The sequence below is a fragment of the Patella vulgata genome, chromosome 6 (genome assembly GCF_932274485.2).
Source record: "Patella vulgata chromosome 6, xgPatVulg1.2, whole genome shotgun sequence".
In the NCBI taxonomy this organism is placed as follows: Eukaryota; Metazoa; Mollusca; class Gastropoda; family Patellidae; genus Patella; species Patella vulgata.
In genome coordinates this window covers 37,678,612-37,705,688 of record NC_065884.2, presented here as the reverse complement: position 1 = coordinate 37,705,688, position 27,077 = coordinate 37,678,612, and the positions used below count along the sequence as shown (strand labels likewise).

At 34.5% G+C, this 27,077-nt stretch overlaps 1 protein-coding gene and 1 long non-coding RNA gene across 2 annotated transcripts in view; one reads left to right on the top strand and one right to left on the bottom strand.

Annotated features, from left to right (window-relative positions):
• LOC126825379 (DNA damage-binding protein 1) overlaps positions 1-21,339 on the top strand; it is a 149,205-nt gene extending 127,866 nt beyond the window's left edge. Inside the window, exons 8-9 of the mRNA XM_056101944.1 lie at positions 20,191-20,349; positions 21,316-21,339. Of these exons, the coding sequence (XP_055957919.1) occupies positions 20,191-20,349; positions 21,316-21,324 (168 nt within the window). The 3' untranslated portion in view covers positions 21,325-21,339. The remainder of the gene's footprint in view (positions 1-20,190; positions 20,350-21,315) is intronic.
• Positions 586-26,869, bottom strand: LOC126825478 (uncharacterized). The gene is made up of 5 exons (XR_007682003.2): positions 26,732-26,869; positions 19,690-19,788; positions 19,143-19,331; positions 18,554-18,690; positions 586-1,360 (listed from the first exon to the last, which is right to left on the bottom strand). It is a non-coding gene; the product is annotated as an uncharacterized LOC126825478 (long non-coding RNA).
• Between the last annotated feature and the right edge of the window lie 208 nt (positions 26,870-27,077).

Sequence of the window (27,077 nt, the reverse complement as noted above, 5' to 3'; positions counted from 1 at the left end):
TAAAAAAAACATATAGTTGTATCGCCGTTAGACCCTAAGGACGACTGAGTTCAAATTTTGTGAAAATCGGCCCAAAACCGACAGACAAAATGGCCACCCTCCGTTCTCAAATAGCGTAAAAATATGGTATATCAAGGTTGTGGACCATATAGAGGTCACAATTTTTATCCGATTTTGTTGAAACTTGCAATGTAAGTTTATAATCCAAAGATCATGGTTCCTTTCGATATTCGCGCATATCGGACTGTAACTTCCTGAATTATGGCCCCTGATTGTACGAAAAATCACTTTCTTTTTAGCTTGTTCTCGGTCCATCTCTCGAAAATGTGGTCGTATCCTGCCTGGCAGCCGCTGGTTGTTAGTTTTTATCGGTAAATACTATACAGGTTGCAATAATTAACAGATTTTGTTCAAATTCAGCATATCAATCATTTCAATAACAGGGTGGTACCTATTTGTTGTTCTTCGAGAGGCGGGGGGATATTAAAATGGGTTCTTTCGTCTGTCTGTCTGTCCGTCACATTTTTTGGGACAGAATAACTTTCCTTCTAATTGAGCTAGAATGTTCAAACTTGGTGTGGATGTTTATTAGGTGAATGCCTTGATGGAGTTAGAAGATAAGCAGTTTCTGCTTAGGGTAAGCAGAGATAAGCAATTTTATTGGTTGATGTTTTGGAACACAATAACTTTAGTTCTAACTAGAACTGCGAAGTAGAAATGACGGGTTTCACTGGTGCCACGTTACTCTTGAACTTATGTCACTTCCGGTGCCTCGTTACCATTGAACTTATGTAACATTTGGTACCAATGAAACAGTTAAACAGATTTCCACATAAGAATTGCACACGTTTTATGAAATGGACGCAGAATCAACCAAATCCAGCAATAGTCGAGTAAAAATAGCAGAAAATAGTGATGGACCGAGAATAAATTGCAAGAAATTGTTTTTTGTCATTTTTCGACGCTATGGGACTTGTAAGTCGCAAATATGAAAATCGAACAAAATCAGCCCTCAGATAAGTGTTCTACAGGGGTCAAAGTTCAAGGTCATGTCAAAATGAGGTAAAAATGAATGAATTGTCATAAAATCCTTAATATTTGTCATAAAGTATCAAACTTAGTGTCAAACTATGGCTTTTCAGGGGTGCTGAATCCAATGCAACCATTATTTATGTCACGTGGCGTCGCTTTGACGTCATGACGTCATTTGGGAATGACGTCATGACTCTTAATTCCGCTCCAGAATATCTACTAATACTCATCCACTGTAATTGCACGACAGGGTGTCAGCATACCAATTGCTCCTGTAGGAAATATGGTCTACCATGCCAACAGGACCACTGTACGAACTGTATCCTACCTGAAACAGAGCAGGACAATGATGAAGATGAGGATGATATAGATTTGGATTTATTCTAAATTAAACTATAATACTTCTATTATGGATTTTTAGGGATTTTTACAAATTAATAATTTTGTTTAAGTTAATTTATTTATGTTTCTCTGCTGTTGACAAATGCTATGTAACTATAAATCCTTGAAGTTGTTCTAATAAGAAAGGATCAGCCTTTTACTGGACTTTCTTAGTGGAACAACTTCAAGATTGTTTGTATATAGTCAGTCGTATATCAGTTGCGCTTTTTACTGCAGTTGCTACTGAGCCTTCCGTAAGGTATCACCGTGCGACATATGACTGGGTAACTCGGAGTTACCTTGTCCGGAGTTACCCGATCCTGCCTTTTTTCTGATCCTCGAAAATCACTGAGTTTGGGCCCTGCCTAAGGTTAAACGCAAATGAGATTTCACCAGAATCCTTTTCAGCAGTGAAGTTTACGTTTTCATCTATCATTTGAGTACAAATTCGACACAATGCGACTCTTGAAATACTACGAATAGAGTTGAAATTTTGACAAGGTATGCGACATTTTGGGTAACGCCATTTCTAGGATCGGGTAACTCCTCATGTTGTAGAAATGGCGTTACCCAAAATATTGCATATTGTCAAGATTTCGTCTTTATTCATAGTTTTACCAAGACTCCCATTCTGTCGAATTTATACTCGGTTGGAAGAATGACATGAAAACTTCAAAGCAGAAAAGGATTCAGGTCATATCTCCTCTTTTTCTAGTCTCAGTCGGCTTCCAAAATCGGAGATTTTCGAGGATCAGAAAAACAGCGGGATCGGGTAACTCCGGACAAGGTAACTACGAGTTACCCAGTCATATGTCGTACGGTGAGGTATTAAAACTTAAGATAATATTGAAGTTTTTCGTTTAGAAATTATTTCTAGATTCTACAATCTATGTGAATATTTATAATCATTAAATTGTCTTGCATTTGCCCTTCATTTTTATTGATATTTTTAATTGTAATAAGAGAAAATATTGTTTATAACGAAAGCTATAGTTGTAATTCTTGAAACGAAATACCTAGTAGATCGGATTCTATTGAAATGGTCTCTCAAAAATGCGTTTTGTCGCTGCATTTTCTTTCTTGATTGTCTGACCTCCCTGAATTTCTGAACGTACTTTCATTATTTCCATCAAACGTCAGTTGTGACGTCATTTCTAAATGACGTCATCGTGACGTCACGTGTCAAAACTGAGTGTTGCATTGTATTGTCCATCCTCGATAACCCCATGTATAAAGTCATGTGTCGATACTCTATTAGGGCCCTATTATGATAATAAATCGCGGAATTAAGAGTCATGACGTCATTCCCAAATGACATCATAGCGACGTCGCGCGACATAAATAATGGTTGCATTGGATTCAGCACCCCTGTAAACCCATAGTTTGACACTAAGTTTGATACTTTATGACAAATATTAAGGATTTTATGACAATTCTTTCATTTTTACCTCATTTTGACATGACCTTGAACTTTGACCCCTGTAGAACACTTATCTGAGGGCCGATTTTGTCCGATTTTCATATTTGTGACTTACAAGTCCCATAGAGTCGAAAAATGACAAAAAACAATTTCTTGCAATTTATTCTAGGTCAAATGTTATTTTTACTCCACTACAATATCAATTCCATTTATACATTTGTTACCAAGCGTAAGATATGTCAAAAAAGTGATTCTGACAAATTTATTACTAACTTACCACTAAGTTAGCCGACTATCTAATGGAAACTTAAAATGTGAAAAAAGTCTTAAAAAATGATCCTGACAAAATTGGTTATTTCTCGTTAAAGAAAGATGGTAGAAGCAATTTTTGGACATCTATATGATTGTATTGATCCAATCTATATCTCCATTGGAATCAAATATCATAATGTTAAACGAATAATAAATATAACTCACTTCAAAAAACATTTGTTTTGAAGGCTAAAAATACAGTTTTTGTCAAAACAACATTACTTCCGGTGATAATGAAAATGTTAAATTAGTTCCATGAAATCATAAATGGCATCAGGCATCACATGGTGAAAAATTTTATGAAAATCGAATAATAATTGACACTTATAGACCAAAAACCTTGAAAAGTGACTTGTAGAAAATCGTCTATTTCTCTGCAACCGTAAAAGTTAGGAACCATTTTGTGGTATCTGTATGATCGTATTGGTTCATTCTATTTGTTGATTGCAGTCAAATGTCATAATTTTAAAAACATTACAAATCAGACTCATTTGAATAAAATATCTGTTTTGAAGGCTATAAATACAGTTTTTGCTCATATGACGCCATTTCTGGTGACAGTGAAAATGTAAAATTGGATCCGCCCAGTCAAAAATGGCATTAGGCATCATCATATGGTGTAAAAAAATAGAAAATCGGATTATAATTAACACTTTTAGCAACTGCTAATATTACAAACTGATTTTGACATAAATTGTCATTGTATGGATTAATGCTACAGGTTCGTGAAAGTTGTCAAGAAATATTTTAAAATATTAAAAATCTTTTTTTTCAGCTTTAAATCAAAATGATGCAAATGCAAAACTGAAATAAAAAAAAACAAAACAAAGCAAGACATATTTTGCGTCTTTAGTATGAGCATTCATCTTGATCTATTAGATTTGTAAACATTAATATTTGCTTTTTAAATGACCTTTTGAATTGTCAAAATTGAAGTTTTGGGCAAAATTGCGTCACTTCCGGTGCCGACAGAAACTTTTATAGGTAGAAGTAAGTTGAGAATTTGCACCAGGTGGGCTTTTCTTTTACACAAATCAGGCAATAAATAATTAACCCAGAACCCATACACTGAAATTAAATTGCGAAAAATCTTAAAATTGGTTATTTCTCGCAAGGGAAGATGTTAGAAACAATTTTGTGATATCAATATGATCGTATTGATTGATACTATTTGTCCAAAGGAATCAAATATCATAATTTTACACCAACAATGAATATCGCTCACTTCAAACAATTACTTTTTTAGAGGCTAAAAATACAGTTTTTGCCAAAGTGACGGTACTTCCGGTGATAATGAAAATACTAAATTACTTGTATGAAATCGTAAAGGGTATTAGGTATCACACAGTGAAATTTTTATGAAAATCGAATAATAATTGACATTTTTATCGACCAAAAAACCTTGAAAAGTGACCTGCTGAAAATCGCCTATTTCTCCACAACTGAACAAGTTAGAAAAAATTTTGTGATATCTATATGATCGTATGGGTTCATTCTATTAGTTGATTGGAATCAAATATCTTAATTTTGAAAACATTACAAATCAGACTCATTTAAATAAAATATCTGTTTTGAAGGCTATAAATACATTTTTTGCCGAAATGGCGCCATTTCCAGTGACATTGAAAATGTTAAGTTGGTTTGAACTAGTCAAAATTGACATTATGCATCAAATGGTGTCATGTTTATGAAAATCCGATAATAATTGGCTCTTTTACAGGCAAAATAGCATAAAAAGTGACTCATGCAAAATTGACCATTTCTCGGCAAATACTCATATTACAAACTAATTTTGACATAGATTCTCTTCGTATGGATTAATGCTACAAGTTTATGAAAGTTGTGAAGAAATATTTTGAAATATGAAAAGCCTGAATGGGTTGTAAATAGCTCATTTTTTCACCTTTTTTCACCCTTTTTCACCTTTAAATCGAAATGATCTGAAAACGAAATAAAAATTAAAAAAACTGAGCGCGATGATTTCTGCACATTAACAGGGCAAACCCTTTCAGTCATACCAGATTTGAAAAAAATAGTATTTTCTTTCAAAAAGTGGTACCGAACTCTCAAAATTGCAGTTTTTGCTAAATTTATGTTACTTCCGTTGCCGAAAGGAAAATGTACCGGTAACAAAAAAAAATGACATTTTGGACCGCAGAACATATGAACTTTGTTTTATACAAATCGAACAATAAATAATTAATCCAGGACTGAAAAACTGAATTAGCCAGTGGGAGCCAAGGAAAAATACGGTCTGATGACCCTTTAACCCTTGGTAAAATACCACATAAAAATATTCATTAATAAAAAAGTATTTTGTAAAAATTTAAATTTTCAAAATTTGGCGCCTAATATCTCCGAAGATTCGTCGAAAATAAAAAATCCAAAGAACCTTAGCTATGTGCCTTGTCTCTGGCTATGTCAAAATGTATCAAATATTACAATCCGACAATTATTGATAACATTACGGCAAAATATCGAAAAACAACAACTTCGGTGATTTCGGACATTTCGCATTGTCTCAGAACGTTGGAAATAGCTTTAAAATTTAAGTCAAACCCACTTTCCCAGTAAAACCAAAGACATCGAATCAATCCGACAAGTAGTTTCTGAGATTAAGTGAGAGTGATGAAACTTGACTATAGTTTTATTACATCAATACCTTGACTAAGTTCGATAATGAGGATTTTCTGCTTAGGGTAAGCAGAGCGATAATTTTAATCAATTTGATTGACCAAGACTTTGGAACACAATAACTCTCTTTCCAATTGAGTTATAAAGTTCAAACTTGGTGTAGTTGTTTATTAGTAGGTGTCACAGCTCCATTGCCCGCGTTGGAAGAAAGTCATTTTTTCCTGATTTGTAACCCTTTTTCAACTTAACGTCATACGGTGGCTATTTAATATTTTGTAATAATTTTAAAATATTTTGGAAGCCGATATCCTGTTCTTTTGTTTGATATAATTTTTATATATGTGTTCATTTTATTAATTTCATAAACGTAAGTTGAAAAACGTTAATTTCCCGTGTTTTGACGTTACGCTGAAAAATTTTGTCACGTTTTTAAACGAGGGTACCCCACTTCAAGTACTCGGCGGGCGCACTTATTATTAATATTATTTTTTCATTCTAATATCATTAGAAAGATAAATGAACGATCTTTCAATTGGTCGGGGGTGCTTTGTTGGCATTTCGAAATACCATGCATTTTTTTGCAAGTTGAACGCTTCAATTCACGCAATCTTTTTTTTAGGCGATTTGTCAATATAGCACCCCCGACCGATTGAAAGTTCGTTTTATTGTCGTTTTGATGCTATTAAAATCAACAAAATCGGAGCATGGCAAGTGCGCCCGCCAAGCAATTGAAAATGGTATACAATGAGAAATTTTGTCAAAAATAAATCGCGTAGTTTAGCCTTGTTATGACGTCATTTCAACACCAAAACTAAAATGTATTCCATGTTCCTTAGACTCATATTCGCGGTAAATTACGTCGAAAGGCAACTCCGATGTTTATTTATGAAGTAAGCGTTATGTTATATGAATAAAGGACTTGCCTGAAAATAAATAAGGATAGTTAATTCCATTTTTTTCACGCCTTTTGGCTTTGCTGGGTTGACTGTGTTTACATCACGTGACTCATATTCGCGCGCTTTTATAACCATGTGACAGGATATAAATATAAAATCGAATGGAAATTTCCTATCGGCGACCACACGTCTTTACTTTTAACACCAAACATTTTTCAAGAATTGAACAATTCCGTAAAATTGACGAATGTTTCAATGCTCTGAAATCATAAATTCGCTGTTCACTGAATTATTCAAGCCCAATTTTAAAGCATTTCTGTGCACACGAATGGAAATGAAACCGGAAAACATCCACACGGGTCTTGGTACTGACAGCAGGCGTGAGGAAGATAGTATAGGTACTACTGATAATTAGTACATCGATTTCTATCCACTTAAACGGATATTATACCCAAATATATAAAGTTGGACCAACTAGCTGAAATAATTTGAAAAATGGCTCAATTTCTGGATTTGCCGTTGGCGATTTGCAACATTTCGTTTGAGATGATGGAACCGGCATAGATTATGAATTAGGTCAGTCATGTCAATACTAATTACTATCATCACTCAGTATTGATACGGATACCCAATTTTCGCAAAACGTTTTAGTTTTTACTAAATAATTTAGCATTATATAACAGTTGTCATACTAATTATTATGATTTTAATTCTTTTTTTTAGGAAAATATATTTAACACCTCGAGTATCACATATTTGTTGGCCAGTTAAACAATTGAATAAACGGACAAACCTAAGGCCTTAATTCGATATTTGTTTACATTGATTAAAATGTACAAAAAAGGAAGCTGCTCAATGGGCTACATACCAATTCGAAGGAATAATATAAATATTCAAAAGTGAAGTAAAAACATAACAATTCTTTGAGTTAAATTGTAGCTGTTAGGCCTAGGCCTTTATAAACATGACTAGGCCTACCATAGCCTATCAGTAACTGAGTAACCTACTTTTACTCTTTAGTCTTTAGAGAATAATTTTTTATTGGTCAATGTTATCTTCTGAGTAGAAAATAATATGTAAAAGCAGAATTCTAACAATAATGTAAGCAAGGAATGCTGAGAACAATGATAATGCAACAAGAGTTGTCCGTTTTTTAAAATTATGTGGTTGCTATGACAACCATCCAAAATCCTTAATAATTCACTAAAATTATATAATTCTTAATATTTTGTATTACATGGGCTATAAATATATGCTAAAAAGCTTTCTGCTACTGTACTTAAAATGTGGCGATCAATTGGTTTGTCATGGTAAACATCATTGAAAATGGAATAACATTGCCTTTTTTGGGGTGTTTGTTTTCGTTTTGATTGCTATAAAAACCAAATATTAAGTAATATACAAGAGTAAAGATAAGTAATTTTAAAAATTCACAAACATATTTACTTGTAAACAAAATTTCTCTTCAAGATCTTAATTCCTTTTATATTTTATTTATGTCTTAATAATGGCCAAAATGGACAACTAGCTACCGCAGAATGTTCTTCAAAAGGGAACCCCTTTCCAGCTCTTGGGAGAAGACATATAAATATTTTCATTTTATTTATTTTTTAAAATCTTGTCCAATAGCTTCTGTTTTTAAAATAATACAATTATCAATATTGATGTCATGATTATTGGAAAATAATGCTTTTCGGAAAAAAATAAATGTGGTTGCTATGGTAACAGCCCAAACTCCTTCATATTTTTCTCAAACTTACACAATCCATATCATTTAATATTACATGGGTTTCAAATATTTTAAACTGCTTACTTTAAAATGTGGTGATGACCTTTTGGGTTATGGTAAGTAGCGTTGAAAACGGTCAAAAATTGCATTTTTTCCATTTTGGTTGCTATGACAACCAAAATTGATAATATATGGCGGATTGGAAATAAGTGATTTTAAAAATTCACAAACTTTTTGACATATTCCCATAATTTCACATGTGTATCTCCATTCCTTCTTATTTTATTAATGTCCCAAAAACGCCCCAAAAATAGGCAATTGTGTGCCGCGGAAAATTGTTCAAAAATGAACATATATTCAGCTCTTGAGAGAAGGCATATATATATTTTTACTCTTTTTTTTTTCGTTAATCATACTTGATAGCTACTGATTTTAAAATGCATAACAACCAGGTTCAAAATTACAGATATAACATGCACAAGACCATTTTTGATGAAAAAATTGACCAAAATCGCTCTGACAAAATGGAATTATTGAGAAAACCTATGTATTTTGCAGTTACTGTGGAAATCAGTGTAATTATTACAAAAATGTGAAAATTGAAGCATAATTAGCCTTAAAGTTGTATTTCATGAATTTACATCTTCATTTTTAATAGGTTTGATATGAAATGAAATATGGCATCACAAAAAACACCAAAAATGGCTTTTTCAAAGTGTTGAAAAACCTTTCTTCCGCGAAAAGTCAAAAATCGCAACTTTGAGCCTCAATAAAAAAAAAAGTTTTCATCCGATTTTGAATCTGTAAAAAGTTTTGTGAGAAGAATGATGAGATCTACTTGGAAAGCTAATAAAATCAAATGTATAATCATAATCTCAAAATCACCTTTTCCACCTATTATTAGGTAAATGTCTTGATGGGTGTTCAAAGATGAGCATTTTCTTCTTAGGGTAAGCAGAGATAAGCAATTTGAATTGATTGGTTGATGCTTTGGGACACGATAACTTTCGTTGTAATTAAGTGAGAGTGATGAAATTTGGTGTATAGTTTTTTTATATTAATACCTTGACTAAGTTCAATAATGAGGATTTTCTGCTGAGGGTAAGCAGAACGATATTTTGTCGTCGCCCCCTTTCGTCCGTCGACAATTACTTGTGGACGCTCTAGAGGCTAAAGTTAATATCTGATTGACTTTAAATTTATACACAGTGTTTAAGGTCATGGGACGAAGAAGCCTATTGATTTTCAACGATTTCCGTTAATTACTGCCAGAATTATGGCCCTTGATCACTTCAAAAAATCTTGTGACACACACACACACATACCCACATATACCCACATCTGATCCCATTTGAGGAAATTGTTTTAAGAGGAAGAGACCAATGAGCATATCAGACCTTGGAGGACCTCCTCCACAACACGCCATTTCATATTATTTTTTGTTGCTCTGTTTAATATTCAAAGATCGACTATGATTCACGCAAGTTGTGACTGGCTGCCTATTTCCAAGATCAATCTCTGTTGAACTTTATATAACATCACCTAAGCAAGTGTAAAGCATACAAAATATTTTTCTACTGGGGTAAAATGCTCCGAAATGCCTGTTGTGCAACACTAGACATTTTTACGCAGAACATGTAACTGCCAAATGCAACAGCATAGGTTAGTCACGAGAAAATGGAATAATTTTATCAGGACTTCTGAACAGAGTTGATTAAAGTTTTACACTGTGATCTACACTACTGCAGCCCCTAGTTTAACTGAAATGTGGAGAGCCATGATGTCCAAGTGGGTAAGATGCTAACTCGCTAGCCTGGAGGTCGCAGGTTTGATCCCGATGTTCTTTGGGATTTATGGCTGGCTTTCCCTTGTTAGTGGTGCAGGATGGAGGGCTTGGCAAGGACCGTTGTCTGGTTGTTAGGATGGGCTTAGAAACAGAGGTCCTGTGCATGTAAAAGATCCCTTGACATTTAGAATTCAACATAAGAACAGTCGATTGAACAAAAAATATACTGCACTTTTGTAAACTCATCTGATATGCCTGAATTAACCGACTTATTTAAGGGGAATGATAGATCATGAATCAGACGAAAAGCACCTGGCTCCTGTTTTGGTATAACACCCAAGGGCGAACAACGTAAGTTCGTAAAGGGGGGCAGTTTAAATGGACCCATCACACGACCATGCGCCAATTCATTGTTGATCTTTCCAATCAACATTTCCATATGATTATAACACGAATCATGGTTACGAGCTACAGTAAAAATTCTTTGACCGGTAAAGGGAATGCGAAATTCATCAGAAAAACCAGAAAATAAAAACTCGCGTTCCACAACCTCATACCCTTCCAATATCTCCCACAACCTACTTGCCATTATTGATGTTGGGATTTTGTTTGTTGCCTGAACTGTTGCTACGAAAGGAATAACGGGACTGCGGCCTACTTTGAGATGGAGGTGGAGGAATAGCAACAGGTTGAGGTAAGGACAGATTCACATTTGCAGTTGGCGGGTTATTAGCTACAATCCTGGGCGATGGCAAAATGGAATGGGATGGGGCATTAGGTAACGGGTTTCGACAGGTTTTAGCATAACACTGCACCAATGGGTGATTAAATCCACACATGGAGCAAACATGAGCGAAGCTACAAATATAAACTAGGGGTGACTATTGTTGGTAATTTTCACTATTGCGATAGTATTGCTATTGGGTAAACAGCTATTGCAATACTATTACTATTGGGGATTAAATATTGCGATACTATTGGACTATTGCGATAGTTTGATTTGTTTATTAGTTTAGGTTTCAAACAAACTGTCAGGTAAACATTTATTATAACATTTAATCAAACTAAAATCACTGAACACTAGAAAGTTCTAGGCAATGTTAGTTAATAGAATAACTACTAGTTTAAGAGCGTGTCCGCGAGAAAACCATGCAGAAGGTGCTAAGGCTTCAATCACAGATTTTGACCAAATTTGGTTTATAAGTTGGGATAGTCCCAAAACACATAAATGTGCAATATTAGATAAATCTTTCAATTCCTGTATGAGAAAATTGAAAAAACATTTTTCATATGGTGAAATTGCCAAAATCTGTCTTTTCTCAAATACCAACTTTGGCAAGTCCTTACACCTTTAATATACGTAGCAGAAAGACCAAACTCACACAGTTTATCGATGACTCAGAGCTGTTACCACTGGCGAACGAGATCTGTATACAGACTGGATATCAAAGCCTGTCTAAATTCCCCATTTTTTGTCACCCAAAGTTTGACGCCCTATAGCTACTTCTTTCATGGGGTGGGTTTAAAAAATTTATGCTCACGTGAACAAGCAACCTCCCAACATTTGATACAAAAAATAAAAATGACCGGAATCGACTTGACAAAAACTAGGTAAAGGAAACAATAACTCATGAAATTAACCTATAATTTCCCTATTTTGGAGATAATTAACCGTAGTAGATAAAAAAAAAACTAACAATTTATTTTCCTTTTCATTCATATGGTGTTGACTACCAGCCCTAAAATACATTAGTATCTGTTTTATAAAAATATCTGGAAAAAAAATACTTTCAAAGGCCTGTAATCGTTCATGGCTCATCTGGCGTCAACAGGAATTGACTTCTGCAGTTGTCCACGACCTTCCATTGGAGTTTCGACGTGCTCAATCTTAACAAACATATCCATTACTCTCAAATAGACATTATTTTAAATAAAATAATCCAACGAAAATGAAAAATTCACCTAAAAGTGAGATTCGAACCACCAACCGCATGACTTCCCCCGACCCACCCTCTCACCGAGTTGCTTGTCCCAGGGCCCCAAGGTCCATGTCGTGGGCCCTGTTCAGGGGGTTTGCCTAGGGCCTCTCTTATTCTAAATCCGGCCCTGACGGTGCCCGAGAGCTGTAGCTACCATACTACACTGTTCAATGTCACCCACTTCTGCAAGCACTTCTGGGAGAAATCTAGGTATCATATTTTCCAAATTTATGCTGCTATTTTGACTATAAGACATACTACTGTACTACACAAGACACTCATGACAGGTCTGCTTAATATAATGCTAATACAATGTATTTCTATCCAAATAATAAATTGCATCTTATACATATCGAGGCATGAATACATGTATCAAAGACCATTTCACCTTAAGGTGACAGACATTTGCACGTCAGCATAATATATTTTACTAATCGTTGTGTATGTATGATTTTTCACGTGCGCACTCTCAATTTTTTTAGGGGATTCCGCATGAAAATTAGAGCTCTCAGGGGGGCCCGCTTATACGGGTGGACTTATTGTTTAATGGGGGCCTGGGAGGACACCGTCCTCCTAAACTCCCTGCCAGCACGCCCCTGCCGTTAATATTAAAGCTTCCACATTTCTGTATGGTAGAAATCAGTGGATGTGTCCCAAAATGAATAGTGGAAACATGCTCTGAAATTAAACATTTTGTAGCCATTTTCGGTAACTTGTTTGAAAATGAAATCTTAAAGATACAATACAACAAATATGTTAAAGGGACAATACGACAATACCAAATATACAATAAATACAAATACACACTTATATAGAGTACAACTAATGGCTATGGATATGATGAAAAGGTATAAAAGTCAAAAATGTTATTTCTCTAATTAAATTTGCAAAAAAATGTATCACAAAAGCTTTTTTTAGCACTTTTCAATAAGCTGCATATTTTAAGTATGTTGCATTCCAGTCATTTTTTTTACACCTATGGATACTATGTGCTTAGCACTTCAAAACCATCCAAAGAAATTCTACTTGCAACCATGAAAGAAAAAGTTACAGTGTATCTTTTTCTGCACTATAAGGACAATGTGAATATGGTACCATAAAACAAGTCCACAAAAAATTAGTATGTACTGATTTTTTTTTTTCAAATTAGTGCTGGGGTAGAAGTTGACCACCCGCTTTATCAGACAGGGTCAAAATTAGAAGGTTGCTATTCCACCATAGAATGCAGTCTGTGCTTAAAAAAGGTGATAAATACACATGTGAAAACCGCAATTTTACCCATAAAATGAATAATTCCTGTACAGTCCTTTAGAGCGACATCAGACTGTGACCACTTCAGCATGTTACCTCTTGCCCCTAGGGGGTGTCATACCATAAGTTTGATCAAAAACTTCCGACCCCCCATCTTAACACTTTTTGCGATTTTTGCATGGTTTTCGCGCGGATACACTCTTAAGTACTAGCAGTAACAGAAAACATAACAAAAAAACACCAGTGGCTTTGGTATATGGATGGTAAGGTTGGGAATCGATATGGAATTTCAATATCGATTATCGGCAAGAATTTGTCAGTGATTATCGATAATAATCGATTATCATTCTTCCGGAAAAACTGAACTTTACCGACCTATTATTTGTGTTGATCGAGTTACAGTAGTGCTATTATCCTAGTCTAATACTGTGCCGATGTACGTAAAAAAATCAATTAATGTAAAATAATTAGTTGCTAAATGTAGGATTAACTTGAGTATTATTCTAAGTTTTGTTCTTGGTTCATTTGAACCTTTTTTTATTCCAATATCTCCGATAAATACAAAGACAATACATGGTTTCTCTTTGCAAGTTACTGGCGATCACACAGTGTTACTAATAATAGAATAAAATATAATAGAAGGCGTCTATTGATTGGACAATAAAAAAATAATTACCGGCTTTCAAAGTAGAATTTTTATGATTGGTTAATTTTGACGAAAACCAAAGTAGAATTCTTCCAAGAAATTACGAGAGATATAGATATTTTCCAGGGAAGTCAAAAACGTGTTTTGTATGGGCTGTATCTGACATGATTTAGTAATAAAAGCTGAGTTGATCATTAATAATACAATTAGTTTTATCGTGAAAGCAGACAATTTCTCTACAAATCAATCAAGAGCAAAGAGGGGAGATAATTCTAATTTTACTATATCACGTGCGATCGTCATTGTTCACAAAGTGCGTGACCTATTTTAGTTTCAACTAGTAATAACAACAAAAACAACGAAAATATTAAAATAATGTATTTAATCTTAAAGTTTAGGTTTTTTTTACAATAATATATATTTAAAATGTGCCAGTTTGTAAGCAGAGGGGGAAAATAGTTGTTGTGTTGACGTTGTGTATTCGTTCATTCGTCTGCATGCCAGACTACGGCAAGTTCAGTCATGTGAAAGTGACCGTAACTTGCCGTAACCTGCTGTGGAGAAAACCCTTTCAGATGGCACCGAGGTTGCAGGAATTCCTAAGTACTTTTTGGCAACAAGAGACAGTAATGGAAATTTGTTCTCCAGAGATTTCCATCAGTGCAGACTGTTAGAATTTGCATCAATAGTAGGCTCTTTCTTGTAAGAAGAGATTTCATTTTTACATGCTTGTTGAGTGGAATATGATGGAACTACTTGTTTTTTATATTTATCACCAAACAGGGAAGACATAGCACTATTAACAGGAACATAGCTGTCATCACTTTCGTCACTTTTTTCTAAGACGGAATCATTATTATTGTCATTATCATTGTTATTCTGTTTGGATATTTTTGCAGGTGAAGGGCTATCTGGGTTTAAAGATGCACTGACATTATTTTCTTGAGCTATATTCACAACCTTTAATGATAAATTATAAAACACCTCCATTGTTTCTTCTTCAGATAAAAATGGAAGCGATTTAAATCTGGGATCTAGAACGGTGGCAATTAAAAGTTCAGATTTAATATTCTTGTATCTATTACTTAAGTCATATACCACGGCAAGCTTCATTTGCTTGATTAAATTTGTATCACCTTCCTTTGGACTCATAATCTCATTTAACAATCTATCCATCAATGGCATTATAATGGAAAGAGTTGGGATGTTTTCGTCACAGAGGGCTGTGGTAGCTATCTTAAGTGGACTTAAAACAGATACCAATTCTTCAGCAGATGTAATATCACTTTCCGATAGGGTAGAAATGTCTTTCTCTTTACCACGCAATTCTTTAGATGTGAGAGCTGCATATACAGCTGGTTGTTGCTCCAAAAATCTACTTGTCATATCTAAAGCAGAATTCCATCTTGTCTGTACATCTATCACTAACTTATGTTTTGGTAATTGTTGGCGTTTCTGTACTTCTTTAAATACTGCAGCAGCTACTGTACTTCTATGAAAATAGTTCACTATACGTCTTATTCTTGCTAGTAACAGTGACACTGAATTTATTTTAAGTGCTCTGCCACATGCCAAATTAAGAGTATGGGCAAAACACCCCATGTGGAAAGCAGCAAACTCTCTAACAGCCACAACCATGTTAGCAGCATTATCTGTCACCACTGCAGGTTTATTATGAATATCCCACTCTTGAGCAGCTTCTTCTACCAATGCAGCTACATTAGAGCCTGTGTGTGACTGTGGCATGAACGGGTCTGAAATATATGAAAATTAAAACATTAAATTTACCTTTATTTCAATTTGGTGGCTTAAGTTTCAAGTTTTAATATTTTTTTTTAATTTTAGAAACAGTGTTTGTGTTTTATTTGAGTCCAGGGAATTATTTATGACAACAGAAAGATAATTAAAACATTTAAAAAATGTGTTTGGGTTTATATTTTATTTGAATCTTACGAATTATGACAGAATCTCGGCAGGTTAGAAAATCCAAATTGACAATGACAGAAAGAGAAACTAATACCGAAACTTTCAAATTCAATATAGATAAAAAAAATAAGCAATTGTGAATACAAGTCAGGGTAACAAAGCAGCGAGCATAATATCAGGTAGATAGTACACTACAAATAAATAAAATATCACAATTATTTTTAACGAAAACCACTAGGCTATGCCAGAGATTAATACAAGCTATTGAAATTATTTTGTATCTCGATAGGATAATAAATTAATGTTACATTTCACACATAAATAGATTTATTAACTAAAAAAAATGTTGGACTTCACCTGTAAAACATAATTTTTCATTTCCCAATTTTCGTCTATGTGACAGCTTGTGATTGTTACGTATTATTCTGTAGCTTGGCTTGTCCAGCTATCAGTTGTTAAAGATAGTTGTTTATTGTTTATATCGTAAAGTACTTCACGTTTCACTTCCTCATAAAGCTCGGGAATTTTCTTTTCCAAAAAGTGTTGTCTCAATGGCAATACATAATTTGGCTCTAGAAGTAGAATTGTTAAATTCCTGAACCCAGCATTTTCAACAACAGAAAATGGCCTTAAATCTTTGACAATAAATTCTGTTACTCCAGCCGTTATAGACTTTGCTCTAGTTGAATTTGAGGATAATTTGTTTCTGAACAATGACATCGCATTGGGAGTTTTGCAGGATGATGACGGCCTACTGCCAAAATCACCTGACCCGAGTAACTGTTGAGAATCAGCTTTGGCGGAAAGCGCTTCCATTTCGGCAGGATGTTTTCTATTTATATGGTCCATTAAATTAGTTGTATTTCCACTGTATTTCAGTGTCATTTGGCAGATTAAACAACCAACACTTTTTTTGTCAATAATTTCACCTGTCTTGACAAAGCCGAAATGATTCCATACTTTTGATTTAGCTTTATCGTTTCTTACAACATCAAAATCCGCCAACATCAAAATCCGAATGCGCGATTAACCAGTAATATTTCCGCGATTCTCATAAACGAAGGAACTGTATGGACTGGGCTGATCGAGAAACAAATACTGACTTTTAATCTCTAATAACAACACATTCTCGAACACGTATTTTGGAAGTAAATATTTCGACAAATACGAGAAAATTATTTAGGAATTTGTGCTATTTAACTTTCACTATTACAAACTATCGAAACAATCGATAGTTTGGTTGACTATCGCAATTTTTATGATAGTTTCTTTTTACTATCAATACAGACTATCGGCAGTCAAACTATTTCGATGTCCGGCGACAAGTGAATTCCATCCTCCTCGTATGGATCTGCGACTGGTTGCCAAAATCCGGCTCTGTGTCGCCAAAAACTCAGCTCAGGAGTTTCCTGACATAAATTCATGATCGCATCGTTTGTTCGGGTAATATTGCTATTATAGTCTTCATACGGAACCGTCTGTCGCGGCAACAATTGTGAAATAATCACACATTTTGGCGACCAACCACTGTGAATATATCCCACGAAAGAAACAATATCCAACACCGTTCGATCAGGGCTGCTATGTACATCGGACAAGTCATTGGAACCTAAATGATCGTTCCCTTTAAAAAAAAGACCGTGCGGATCATTTCTCACCCGTAGTCCGCCATAACCCCAGCATCTCACATTACATAAACGGTAATCTAACCCTAAATTAAAATTGTTATAAAACGTAAGGTGCTTCGCTAATCGCTTAATATATGACGTACCAAAAATCGCCACCTTTATCGGTCTAGATACAGGAAAGGAAAGTTGCAAGCAGGTAACGCTAAATAATGGTGCCGAACGTTCCATTCGTACCTTGCAGACAAACACAAAGAGAATCAAAACGAGGCTCTAATGGTGTAGCACGTACCAAGAATTTTGAAACAATTACAAAGTTCCACAGTCGTCAAAAAGTATACGTAAAACCAAGAGAACAACAAATTGTAAAACAAATTACTTAGCTGGTAGAACAGTCGTAATAAAAGACCAAAAATCACTGTATTGAAATTTCTCAATAAACATTTTTCTGGATTACTTTCTGACAACACTAAGCACCACTTTACTCTATGACTGCGTTTGCTGGAATGTTGGAAGCGCGATTGAAAAGGCGGGAAATCCTAGCTGGCTCATTTGCATAATATAATCAAGCAGTAAATAAATGGAAATAATCTGATTGGATAAAAAACACAAACTACATTATTTACAATAATGCTTATTTATGGCCATATCATAGCCTTCAATAATAAGAACAGTATAACAAACCAAACGGAAATTATGATGGAATAATAAATGACTGTTCCTCGAGATATTCGGTGAAACCTTCAAATGTATGATCTTAGCGCATTATTTTATTTTATTACCGAATTTTCAGTAAGATATGACGACAAGCATGTTAACCTGTTGTTATTTAGCCGAAAATAGACACCATAGTCGGTTCATTGTGTTATCAATCAATCAATAATGAGCCGATTCTATCCTCATTTATTAGTTGCCTTTTTATAATGAATATCTTACCTCAATTATATGCATTGCAGATTTTTCTGGATGTTTGCGACTCTTTATCGCTCGAATCTAAACATCCAGAAACTTTGCACATGTCCAAATTGCTGAATATAGTAGGGCAGATGATGGGCTATGTGGAAGTTTATGTTCTAAAATAGAAAAATATAATTCATGTTATAATATAATCCGGTCGGTATTGTAAAATCATACTAATATATTTAGAAGTAATGTGACTGGCTACACATTTCTGGGGACCATAATAAAGATTGTGTACCAACACTAATTATGTTCTCACTATAAGAGTTAAAAACTAGATAATGTAAAGGGAATATTCTGAATATTACAGTCAAATTGGTCCACTCAGAAACGTGATATTAGTTTATTTTAGGTATACGATAAAAACCAAAAGGCTCGATTATCAATTTTGAATTAAAACAACAATGAACGTTGAGCAGCAATAAATCGGATTCAAATCTATTGAAAATCCGACACGTAAATGGCAACGAGAGTTCGAGTGGACGTTTCTCTCTCTCTCTCTCTAAAGAAATACCTGCAATAGGCAGATTTAGTGAAATGGGGACTATAAAAAACACATACACACCTGAATGGACATTTGGAAGTCCCGCTCAACCCTGGCTACTGCGACATGCCACTCTCATTCTATTATGCTCGCTAATTCTGGTTTGAGGAACAGCAGACTGAGGTTATAACAGACGTTACTTAATGTCTCCTGTTGTCTGTGGTTCATTATAATACGAATACAGAAATTCAAGATCCCAGTAGTCATAACCTATAAATAAAATGATAAAATGATTTAATTCAAGTAAAAATTAGACAATGCCATGGAAAAGACTAATGTCATTGATGGAATAATTACCCATATTGATAAAAACTAAAAAAAAATGCTTACCCGTCATCGGCGGGTAATCTTCTCTTAGCTTTAAATAAATTTAAATAAAAATATATATATAGAGCACGACATATAGAAAATAAGTCAGGATATCACATTGTGTTTACCATACTGTTCAGAATCAATATAATTAAATTAGAGTTTCTTTTCCAAAGATTTAATTAATTAATTATCATATTAATTAAATCTTTGGAAATGAAACTCTTTACTTGTAACTCATATTCATAAATAAACTCACTGTGTTTTGCTGAAATCACCCAATTTCAACCTCCGCAGCCAAAACCTTCGCCGAGACGTCGTCACCATTTAACAGTTTGATGATGGATGAAGCTATTCCCTGAGGGAGTGATAAAGAAGAAATTATAGACCCCTTTATCGGCTGTGAATGGGTAACTTTTTCTCAACATTTCAAGGCCTGTATACTAATATTCGTGTGGGGCAGAATTAGAAGTTATGATGATTTCTGATAATTACTTAATGGGTTGTTTTACTCATAACTAGATTTTAGTGTGTTGTAAATGTTTTCATTACTGACAAAAGAAAAAAATATGCAACAACCTTATTGCCTGCCCGAACGACTTAGCTGCTTGGGGTATATGTTTCATTTCCTGGCAAGTGCAACCTATCTTTCAGCTCATTCTCTGTCCATCTCTTGCAGTCTTGCAAAATGTAGGCATATCTTGCATGGCAACCGCTTGTCATTTTATGTGCTAAGAGATTTTGATGATGTTTGTTTCAGCAATATGCATTAACATGTTATGGGAAAGTTGATTCTAATGGTTCACGCTATCTACTGGGTGATATGGCTGGTCGTTTATTTATGCTATTACTAGATAAAGAAGAAAAAATGGATGGTACAGCTTTTGTCAAAGATTTGAAAGTTGAACTTCTTGGAGAGGTATGTTGAACATGACTTGTAGTTTAACATCTATCAACCAAATACTTGTATTTACAATAAAAATAATAATTGGAAATTTATGTACCAGGAACATAAGTGGAAACGTGAGAATTAAGTTTATAACTAATGTGTTTAAATGATACATCCGTGACACTATATGCAGAGGCATAGCCGTGAAATATATATTGGGGGGGTCCGCAACCCTAACCCCTAACCCTAACCCTAACCCTTTTTTAAAACCCCTAAAAAATATGAACAAACACCATGAGGCCATGCTGTCTACACATCTCGTTTGCTGATTGGCCCAGACACCGCCAACGTGGCTGACTGAGTGGGCGATAAATATTTGGTTTAGGCGATAATGTTTTTGGGTACCTACATGCGATTCACTCTGATAAGTGGCAGAAAAAAATTAACAAAATATTACTGACAGGCTAACTAGACACAATTTTATGGAACACAGTTACTTTTCAACTCACACGTTTCCAGGATGATTCTCTCTGTGTTTTATTTTAGCAATGTAAACCATATTGGGATATGTACAGGTTTTATACAGTAGTTTATTCAAAGTAGGTCAACTTACTTGTAACAAAAGCCATCATTGACCAATTTTGCCCGAAAATGTAGCCATTTTGCCGAAGGAAGCCCCGCATGTAACCTAGACCAAAACCAGTGTTCTTAATCGGCTGTTTTTTGTCGGCTTTAGCCGATTGATGTTTAATCTACCCAATTGGTAAAACAATGAACCGGCCACTATGGTATCATAAATCAATCTACTATTGGCTAAATTACATTGGGTTAATTAAATTATTACATGTTAATTAAGAAGTCAATCAACTTGCTTGTCGGCTACAACAACAGCCATACCTTAGTGAGAATCGGCCATGTGGTTCATAATCTGAGTAGCTTAATTAGCACATTTAACGGTAATTTGGATAAAACAAGCTTGCAGATTATTCATAACAGGTTCAGTAAGCTGCTTTTGTAAAAATAGCCCACATGGCGAAAGAAGACGATCTCTGCATGGTTTGCCAATCTAGCGTCTTCGCAAGCTCCGTATGAATTCCAGGTAACGGTAGATATTAAAATAATAACTGGATCAACAGCCATACCTTAGTGAGAATCGGCCATGTGGTTCATAATCTGAGTAGCTTAATTAGCACATTTAACCGTAATTTGGATAAAACAAGCTTGCTGATTATTCATAACAGGTTCAGTAAGCTGCTTTTGTAAAAATAGCCCATCTGGCGAAAGAAGATGATCTCTGCATGGTTTGCCAATCGAGCGTCTTCGCACGCTCCATATGAATTCCAGGTAACGGTAGATATTAAAATAATAACTGGATCATACATTGATGGATTCACCGACCAGTTGTAAGGTAAATTTATATCTTCATTGAGTATAATCCACTGATAGAACACTGAATACACCAAGAAACAGTCATTAATAATATATTTTTTCCTATAGAATGTCCAATGCCGAATTCCAATGACGCGTGACATATCGCTTGGAATTAGGTCAATAAACCAGTTTTAAATAGTGTTTTTTTATTATCTACACATTCTGACAAAGGCTTAATTTTAAAAATATTGTCTTTTTTATTGAAGGCTATATCACTATATCATAATTTTACGGAATTTTATTTTAAAGCAATTTCAATTATGGTTGTCACGTGACAACATACTGCACGCAGTGATCCATCTACAGAGCTAGCTGTAGACAGGCAGCCTAAGTTTGGGATGACTTGACAATTGTGCCGTTTGTCTATTATCGACGAATGAATAAAAACCTTTGCAAGTTATGTGACTAGTTACGTGATAGACAAAAAACTACAAATTGTGTTATGAAGAAATGTCATGGTGTCGTATCAGTTTATTTTGGCTGCAGCATAGTAGGAAAATGCTAATATTTTTGATCACCAACTGATGAAACACGAAAGTTTCATCGAATAAACGAAGATAGTAATTTATTCAGTATTACTGACGTGAACTTGAAAGCTGGTACATGAATTAAATATGGAAAATTTTCGAAAGGTGTACCTAATTGTCGTTATTTTTGTGGTAATCACATACATCAGAATACGACATTCTCCATAACAAATTGGAGGGCCTGACAAGGACAGCTGTCTAGTCCTTCAGATGACACGCAAACCGAGGTCCCGTGTATACATTGGAATGCACGTAGAAGATCCCTTGGCAATTGGAATTCGATATAAGAGTAGGCGATAGTGCCGCTGCCGGGCAAAATTTTCTCATAGCACACTGTATGGCATATGCCCGTCTTCATTAGCCCAGTATAGGAGCAGAACAGTAGGACGTTAAACCCCATTTCATTTCATTTCCATAACAAATTACCAAGAATTATTTTGTGGAATGGAAGATTAAAATTAACCCATTTCCTACTGGGAACTCAGTTGAGCCAATTTTGGTCGGTTCGTTTCAAAATGGATTAAGAACCCTGACCCGGCGTAATCTCCTCTTTCTATTTATAGTACTCATTATAATATTCAACACCACTATTCAGTGAATAGCAGCGTTTAGAATTGTAAACAAACCTGCCTTGTTGCTATGTGACGTCGTTGAGGTTGTGACCCTGTGTTATCAATAATGTGACCCATCTGTCGCGACGTCTGATTGGTTGAACTTTGGCGAAATGTATGAACGGCTTGACAGCTTTTCATTTGTCTGCATCGGCCTGTGTTCCAACAATGGAACGATCTTGTTTTGTATTATTTTTGTGACAACATTAAACAAGAACATTCCCAAAAGCATGATTTTATTGAAATTACGTATGTTATGTTGAAATCTGATGTTCTTAACAATTGTGCCAAGTTTAGTGGCAGTTTGACATTTTTATACGCCCACATTGAAATGTGGTCGTATATTGTTGTCGCCCCCGTCCGTCCGTTAAGTTAATATCCGATTGACTTTAAATTTATACACAGTGTTTAAGGTCATGAGATGAAGAAGCCTATTGATTTTCAGCAATTTCCGATAATTACTGCCAGAGTTATGAACCTTGATCACTTTAAAAAATCTTGTGGACACTCTAGAGGTCAAAGTTAATATCCGATTGACTTTAAATTTATACACAGTGTATACACAGTGAGACGAAGAAACCTATTGCTTTTCAGCGATTTCCGATAATTACTGCCAGAGTTATGGCCCTTGATCACTTTCAATGCTATTAAAATCAACAAAATCGGAGCATGTTAAGTGACCTCGCCGGGCATTTGAAAATGGTATACATCGAAAAATGTTTTGGAAAATAATTAATAATGTAGTTTGGCATGTGATGATGTCATTTCAACACGTGAAGAAAAAAATAATTTCAAGTTCCTAAGACCCATATTCACGGTAAATTACGTCTAAATGCAACTCATTGTTCATTTATGAAATAAGCGTTATGTTATATGAATAAATGACTTGACTGAAAAGACATAATGATAGATAATTCACGGTAAATTACGTCTAAATGCAACTCATTGTTCATTTATGAAATAAGCGTTATGTTATATGAATAAATGACATGCCTGAACAGACATAATGATAGATAATTCCATTATTTTAATGCCTCTCAACAAGGGTCCCCAATGTTTACATCACGTGACTCATATTCGCGCGCTTTTATCGAAGGGAAATTTCCTCTCAGCTACCACACGCCTTTACATTTAACATGAAATATTTTTCAACCGTTAAAAAATTGTCAAACATAGACAAGTATTTCAATGTTCTGAATTACTTAATTCTCTGTTCATTCCTAATTTGAAGTATTTAATTTGCACACGAATGAAAATGAAATTGGAAAATATCAACACGGTATGGGAGAACCATTTCCGGTTGTGACTTGTATTTGTCTGAAGGAACGGACTTGCGGATAATAATAACATGATTTCTGACCATTGTAATACCCAAATAAAGTTGGAATGGCAAAAGAATTAACACCAACAAAAAATAATTTAAATAATGGCTCAAATTCTGGAATTTCCGTTGATGATTTACAACATTTCGTTTGAGATTAATGCCGTGATAAGTCAATAAAATGGCCGTACAGTCCGTCAGTCGGATACCTGATTGTTACAAAGGCAATTATTCAATATTTTATCATTATATATCGGTTTTCATACTAATTATTTATATGTTTAATTCATTGTAATTTTGGGAAAATACATGTATTTAACACCAAATTTTATTTTATCATTATATATCGGTTCTCATACTAAATATTTATATATTTTATTTGTTAGCCAGTAAAAAACAAATTGAATCTAGGCCGACAAACACAGGGTGAAGGCTTTATTAAATTTATTAGGCCTAGATTTGATGTTGTTGACGAAAATATACGAATAAAAAAAGGGGAGTTGCTCCACGATAGTCTACATTTGGAGGAATAATGAAAATGTTCAAATGTAAAGTAGACCAACATTGTAATAAAATAATTCTTCCAGTCAAAATTTTTAGCATTAGTGCCACCCTAGGCCTACATGTACCTTAACCTACTGTCGTATGGGTACCTATCTAGTCTTCTTTTAAAAGTTTTACAGAATTATTTAGATGCACCACAAATAATTTGTTTTTATTGGTCAATGTTGTTAGATAATAATGTATTGAAATAGAAATCTTCTTGTAACATGTAAGCAATACATGCAGAGAACAAACAATATTGAAACAACAGTTACCGGTATGTTATTTTTATACGCCCACATTGAAATGTGGACGTATATTGCCGTTGCCCCCGTACTTCGGTCCGTCCATCGTCCACAATTTCTTGTGAACGCTCTAATGCCAAAAGTTATCATCCAATTGTTTTAAAATTGATATATGTTGTTTACATTAGTGAGATGAAGAAGCCTATTTAATTTCAACAATTTCCGTTTATTATGTCCGTTTATTATTGAACCTTGTGATTGCTCCAACGCCAAAAGTTATCATTCGATCTTTGTGAAATTTACATGCATTATTTAAACTGGTGAAACGAAGAAGCCTATTGAATTTCAGCAATTTCCGTTTATTATGTCTAGAGTTATGGCCCTTGTTTCACTTTATTAAACCTTGTGAACGCTCCAACGTCAAAATTTATCATCCGATCTTTCTGAAATTTATATGCTTTATTTAGGTTAGTGAAACGAAGAAGCCTATTGAATTTCAGCAATTTCTGTTTATTACGTCTAGAGTTATGGTCCTTGTTTCACTTTATTGATCCTTGTGAACGCTACAACGCCAAAAGTTATCATCCGATTTTTGTGAAATTTATATGCATTATTTAGATTAGTGAAACAGAGAAGCCTATTGAATTTCAGCAATTTCCGTTTATTACGTCTAGAGTTATGGCCCTTGTTTCACTTTATTGATCCTTGTGAACGCTCTAACGCAAAAAGTTATCACCCGATCTTTGTGAAATTTATATGCATTATTTAAATTAGTGAAACGAAAAAGCCTATTGAATTTCAGCAATTTACATTAATTACTTCTAGAGTTATTGCCTCTGTTTCACTTTGTTTAACCTTGATAATGCTCGATTGATGATAGTTATCATCCAATATGTATGAAATTTATATGCATCATTTAAATTTGTGAAACAGATCTATTGAATATCAGCAATTTCCGTCAATGGCGATTGTGAACGTTTGAACGACAAAAGTGATCATGTGATCTGTATGAAATTTATATGCATTATTTAAATTAGTAAAACGAAAATGCCTGTCAAATTTCAACAATTTCTGTAGATTACTTCCAGAGTTGAGACCCTTTTTTCAGTTTGTAGAACCTTGTTAACCCTCAAACGACAAAATTTATAATCTGATCTGTATGGAACTGTCTTGTAAAGGCCCCCATTTACGTTCAAAGGAATAAATATGCGACAACCCTTGACGACCGCTCGGACGATTTAGCTGCTGTGGGTGTATGCTTTGTTGCCTGGCAACCTATCTTTAAAATTATATAGTTGCTATGGCAACCACCCAAAGTTCTTAATATTTTACTAAAAATTATGCAATTTATAACAATTATACAATTTATAACATTTAATATCACATTGCTTTTAGATATGCTTAAAGCTTTCTTTAAAATGGGGTGACCAGTGATCACATGTTAACTCCTTAATATTTTGCTCAAACTTATACAATCCATATCATTTGACATTACTTGGGTTTCAAATTAGAAATACTTAATTTTAAAAATTCACAAACTTTTTGACATACTGGTTTACTAAAGGGATTGGTGTATTATCTCCATAAGAAATTCAAGGTTAAAAAGGACACATTTAATTCAAATTGCTGCAGGGAGTGGAATTGTCGATAAAGATTATGTAAAGAGGGATGCCTTAAATCGAAGTATTCAAAAGCTTGTAAAAGAAATAAAGGAGAGAGAAAAGAAGGGCTAACCTGAAACAAGATGGACACCTTGTTATTCGTCTTTCAAATGAGGAATTCAGAATTCCATGTTCGAGTCGGTCAGTTTCTTCAACTGTTTCCCCCGGTACCAGTGCTAGAGAACTGTTTCCGTCTCCTCTTGCTACTTCGTCGACTGGAAAAAGAAAACTTCCCTGTACTCAGTGTAAGTGAACCATCCCCCAAAAAGCTTAAGTCTGATTGCAGTAAATGCAAACACAGACGAAAAGCAGTTAATCAATTAAATTTAAAAAAAAAAAAACAATTAGGAGGACTTGGATGAGAGCTTTCTCTCTAGTTATAAAACCAGTGCCTTGAATCGAGCTCTAAAAAGGAAGCG